The sequence below is a fragment of the Simochromis diagramma genome, unplaced genomic scaffold (assembly GCF_900408965.1).
Source record: "Simochromis diagramma unplaced genomic scaffold, fSimDia1.1 OVJJ01000685.1, whole genome shotgun sequence".
Lineage (NCBI taxonomy): Eukaryota > Metazoa > Chordata > Actinopteri > Cichliformes > Cichlidae > Simochromis > Simochromis diagramma.
The window spans coordinates 14,435,848-14,441,847 of record NW_024387477.1 but is presented as its reverse complement, the minus strand read 5'-3'; the positions used below and the strand labels follow the sequence as shown (position 1 = coordinate 14,441,847).

Below are 6,000 nucleotides of genomic sequence, written 5' to 3'. Positions count from 1 at the left end.
GACAAACTCAGGAGTTGCACAGTAAGATAAACGAGAGTCATTTTTAACTGTGACTCATACAAATATACTTTAATAGAGCCCAAGTAGAAAAATAGGGAGCTGGAAATGAACGTAATAGGTTCACTTTAATGGTTTTGTTTGTCACTCTTACACTGTACTGTAGCTGCACTTTTATTATTACCATATTTTTAAATCCTTACTTCGGTCTTCTCTACAGTTTATTTGACATTTTCTTCTTAGTTCTCTAAATTAACCACCTATTTATAATTAATACAAATAACATTAATAATGGCCCATTAAATATCCCAGGAGGCCTCTCTAGAGAGCCAACAGTACATTAACAAACCACAGACCTGACTCATCCAGACGGAAAACAGCCATCATGAGAGTTATTAATTGCACCTGTGCTTTTCCTTCTCTGACATGTCAAATGTCTTCTGTGTAAATGGGTCTACTGGGAGAGGAAAACAGGACCAAGTAAAAAGACACAGCAGTGGCTCAAGACTAAGAGCAAACTCAGCCGATTAAAAGAAGAATTTACTATATTTAAACCAGACAACCATTTGTCAACACTGATGGCTCCAGCTGCAGTTTTCTGCTCTTGTTTTGTGTGACAGTAAGCTCGGGATGTTTGTCAGTTTTAGACACTGGGTCAGGAGTAAAAATGTGGAAATGAGAAAAAAAAAAAAAAATGTCCCATCTGTGGGGATGGGATGGGATGGGAACTGGTTCTTGTAGAAAACCAGTTCCAAGTCGTCTAATTCCTTGGAAATGTTAGTAAGTGTAATATGTGTAATAATTACTTTATGAGTAACGACTTTGCATGAAAGTAATTTCTTTATTGCTGCTTAGCAATGGTGGTGACTCTCAAAACTGAGCCAATGAGAATCAATAAGGAATCTAATAACTGATATTGACAATGGAATCTGAATCGCTAATTTCTTATCAATCCCCATCCCTACCAGCCTTTTACAGCCATTCTGACACTTTACAGACCGATCTATTTACACAACAGATACACAGTAGTAACTTGTAAAGGAAACAGTCATTTGCAGCTTCAAGTGCCTCTAGAGGCAAAAGGCCTGGTCTTCAGTCATATTTTAAAAGCGTTTAGCTCTGTCTGAAAACTGCTTTGTTATGAATATCCTCCTGTTTGTAACTCCAACTCCACTCGGAGGCCCTCGTACGGCTGCACCATTAATCATCAGTCTTGTGTTTGTACACTGATGAAACATTTCTTTTGCTTTGACTTATGTTTTCCGGGAAGGTCTTTTAACACTTAAAAATTATCGCATGCTTTCCTTGTGTTCATTAAACACACGGGGCCCACATCCATATCAGAGCTGCAATGGTTGGTGGATTAACCTTCATTTGGCTGGAGTGGAGTCATGCAGGATCCTGGCTGCATACTTATATGTTGGTGTGATATTTTTATAAAAAAACAAAACAAAAAAAACTGTCTTCTTTTTTAAAACCATGATATATGAAGCGATTTATGAAATATGCATACATAATTAGATTCATCACTCCATAAAAGCTGTTGCCACTGATTTTCAGTCCAGTTCTTGAGTAATTTGCTCCACCTCAGTCTTTTCTCTCCATTTCCCCTCCTTATAAATGTCTTCCTAACAGCCACCCGTCCACACCGTTTCTAATGAGGCTTCAGTGAACAGTAGATGGACCAGGTGCATCTCTCAGGTCTTTGCCATTTACTCAAACTTTTTTAAGGACACAGTGCACACCATGTCGAGGTATGTCAAGTTTTCAATTAGAACTAAAGAAATGAGAACAAATTATCTGTTTTTGTGACAGGCCGCTAGCAACAATAGTTATGTGTCGACACAACACTGGCTCATCCTGTGAGTCATTCAAGAAATGCTTGAGTGAGGCTCAAGATTTGCAGATCTTCTTTCCTCCATTTATTCCTGCTGTGACACGAGGGGCAACTAGAGATAATAAAAATGAAATAAACTGTCACCATGTGTGGGACGGGAGTGCATTAGCTGTGTAGGACACCTGATCGCCCTACCTGCGTGGCTGATGACGAGATCGGCCTGACTGATGTCCTCTGCTATTGAGTTTTTGAATCGAAAAGCCTCCAGTCTGATGTGTGGACAGCTGTCAGCAGCTGGAAGAACTGAACCTCTTCCAACTTGAAGCACCAAACGCTCATATCCACGAGCCTTTAAAGCCTGAGGGAGAAAATAATAGTATGAAAGCAGCACAAATTCACATCAATAATTTACACACTATTGGCATTTTTAGACTTCAGAAAGATTTTAGAGGGAATATCTTTCAGTCATATGATATACACATTGTGCAGGTGTGAGCCACCTGCGGCACCTTTTTGAATTAGTTTCCTGAGAACCTTATTCATAACTTGATACCTGCGAGCGCCACAGGTTTGGTTTCATATTTCCTTTTGTCTGCACACAGACAGTCCCGTATGTCATTATATCACCACAGTGCAGTGTTTTAACCTCTAACACAACTTAAAAGCTGTGAATACTGGATTTGTTATTATTATTATTATTATTATTATTATTATACAGATTTTCCTATAATTAATTAATCTACATAATGGTACATGTTGTAGTTCAGGATTAATTGATAAATATTTGCTCATCCTGTTTAATGGCAGCTAATTTTCCATCAAGCTCGAGAACAGCGCTTCACTTGTTCCATATTTTGTCACGTTATAGTTATATTTCTTCAATATTGTTAGAAAATTAGTAAGACAAAATGATTACTGTGGTGCTGAAGGGAGATTTTTTTTTTTTTTTTTTTGATTTGATTTTGATTTTATTGATTAGCATTCAAATTCAAATCTCAGTGAAAACAGTGAAAAAAAACCAAAAAAAAACCCAGTGAAAACAGAACAAAAATCTACCATAAAGAAAGAAAGCATGAGACAAGGCTAATCAAAAGGTATTGGCTGAAGCATTTGCTTATTACGCCAACCCTTTTCACAAAATATCTTTTGTATGCAGCTCCTGTACACAGGGCTTGAAGAAAATAATAAAACAAAGCAAAAACCAACCAAACAAACAAACAAACAAAAAAAAAAAAAACAAAGAAAAAAAAAACTTTCCACCTTAGATAAGTAACTACATCAAAGCAAAAGAATCAAGAGGTTGTTTTTTTTTCTCCTTTTTGCTCTTTTCATTCTTGATTTATATATTTTTCTATTACTCTATTTTTAAACATGTTTTTAAACAAGGAAAATGAACTACACCTTTTTAAATCACTGTCATAACTATTTCACAGGTTAACTCCTCTAACAGAAACACATCTCTGCTTTATATTTGTCCTTATCTTGTTTTTTTAAAGAAATCTGTTCCCCTTAAGTCATATTGACTCTCTCTGACTTTGAACAGCTTCTGAGTACTGGGGCAAAGCAAGTTATTTTGTGCTTTATACATTATCTGTGCCATTTTATATTCAACTAAATCATAAAATTTCAGGGTATTCAGATTAATAAACAAAATGTTAGTTGGTTCTATATAGTTTGATTGGTTTATAATTCTTATAGCTTTTTTTTGTAACTTGAAAATATGAAGAGTGTTCGTTTTATATGCATTACCCCATATCTCCAGACAGTAAGTCATATATGGAAGCAACAGAGTACAATAAAGTGTGTATAATGATTTTTTGCTCAGGACGTGCTTTGTTTTATAGAGAATAGCGATGGTTTTTGACATTTTTGTTTTCACGTGGTTTATATGAGACTTCCAACTCAGCTTATCATCAATTATCACTCCAAGAAATTTATTTTCGTACACTCTTTCAATTTCAATTCCATTAACCCTTATTTTAGATACATTTTTCATTTGTCTAGTGCCAAAAATAATCAATTTTGTTTTCTTTATATTTAATGATAACTTATTTACATCAAACCAGTTTTTTTTATATATTTAACTCCTTTTCCGCTGTAGTCAGAAGCTGTTCTAAGTTTTTACCTGAGCAGTACAGAGTGGTATCATCAGCAAACAATACACATTTTAACAGTTTGGAAACACTACATATGTCATTTATATATAATATAAATAATTTAGGGCCCAGCACAGAGCCCTGAGGAACACCACAAGTTACCTTCAACTGCTTAGATTTTACATTAATGAATTCGACATATTGATATCTTTCATCCAGGTAACTTTTCATCCACTTGTATGCTATCCCTCTTATGCCATATCTCTCTAGTTTATTCATTAATATAGAATGATCAATTGTATCAAACGCCTTTTTAAAAAAGAAATCAAACAAAATGCAAATTTAGGGCTCTAAGAGACATTTAAGTTACTGTAGCACATACTGAGACCATTTTGGTGAAGAGAAATATTTATTGTTCAGTATTTTATTTTGCACACATGAATGAAATTCTACTCTTATTAATACTGTTATTTTAAATGTTGTTAGGTACACCTTTTCAATTGCTCATTAGATAAATATCCAATCTACCAATCACATGGTAGCAACTGGTGTTGACCATGTTTCCGTGCCTGAATACATGGTCAAGACAACCTGCTGAAGTTCAAATTGAGCATCAGAAAAAGGACTTAACTGACTTGAAAGTGGCCTTGTTGTTAGTCTCAGTATTTAAGCAACTCGTCTGATCTACTGTGATATTCTTACAAAACCATAAGATAATGGTTAAAAAACAAACAAACAAAAAACCCCAGAAAATATTAGGTGAACATCTGGGTAAAAATGCCTTGTAGATGCCAGAGGTTAGAGGAAAATAGCCAGGCTGCTTTAAGATCATAAGAAGGCATCAGTAACTTAAATAACCACTTGTTACAATCAAGGTATGCAGATGAGCATCTTTGAACACATAACAGCTGGGCAGCAGAAGAGCACACCGGGTGCCACTCCCATCAGCTAAGAACAGGCAGCTGTGACTAAAATTCACATGAGCTCCCCAACGGTGGAAAACAGATGACCGGAAAATGTTGCCTGGTCTGATTAGTCTTGATTTCTGCTTGAACATTCAAGCAGTAGGATCATGAAAGCACGGCTCCATGCTGCCTTTGGCGTAATGGTGTTGTTGATATTTCTTTGCATTCTCAGTGCCAACTGATTATCATTTAAAGTCTAAGAGTATTATTTCTGACTATATCTTTCATTTTATGACCACAGTGTACCATCTTCTGATGCTTGCTTCCAACAGGATATAACACCGTGTTAAAAAGCTCACATAATCCTCAGCCTGGTTTCCTGAGCAAGACAACGAGTCACCAAATCTAAATCAAATGGAGCACTTATGGAATATGTTGGAATGGGAGATTCCCGTCATGGATGTGCACCAGCTATGTGACGCCAGCATGTTAATATGAACAAAACTATGTGAGGAATGTTTTCAGCACCTTGTTATATGTTATAAGTGAATGTTATAAAGATTTAAGACAGTTTTGCAGACAAAAGGGAGTCCAAACCAGTCATTGCAAGGTTTACCTAATAAATTGACCGGTGAACACATGTACAGATGGCCAGAGATAACTTCCACTTGGTTTTTAAACATAAAACTGGGAGGTTGTCCGCACAATAACAGAGCACATTTAGCCCACTTATATCGGTCACAGATAAAAGTATTCCTGCATAAAAATAATAGGGAGCTCATAGATTTTAAAAGCTCTACGGCCTATGCCCTGCTGATTTCAGTGGTTTCATTGCACACTATTCACATCTTCAATAACTCCTCAGGTAACTTTCCTCACCTGAGTGGCCTCAGAGGAAGTGATGCTCTCAATCAGCTCGTCGAAGCTCGTGGTGCCGACAGTTACAAACACCGTCTTCATGTCTGCTCAGCGAAATTGCCCGGGTTTTCTAAATTTACGCACTTCAGTTTTCATCTCATCCACATCTTCGTCGTGCACCGGCAGCCCTGACAGCTACTTCCGCTTCAGAGCCGATGGCGTCACAGCTATGACGTACAACGCGTCATGGCGCCACCTATAGGACCGGAGGTGTTTCTGCGAGGGGTACTGTGTGTATGTGTGAGCT

General features: G+C 36.9%; 1 protein-coding gene across 1 annotated transcript; it reads right to left on the bottom strand.

Moving 5' to 3' along the window:
• Positions 1 to 1,156: 1,156 nt before the first annotated feature.
• Positions 1,157 to 5,903, bottom strand: LOC120724231 (UDP-N-acetylglucosamine transferase subunit ALG13 homolog). The gene is made up of 2 exons (XM_040016322.1): positions 5,715 to 5,903; positions 1,157 to 2,192 (listed from the first exon to the last, which is right to left on the bottom strand). The coding sequence occupies exons 1-2, from the start codon at positions 5,793 to 5,795 to the stop codon at positions 1,947 to 1,949; spliced, it is 327 nt and encodes a 108-aa protein (XP_039872256.1). The 5' UTR covers positions 5,796 to 5,903; the 3' UTR covers positions 1,157 to 1,946.
• Between the last annotated feature and the right edge of the window lie 97 nt (positions 5,904 to 6,000).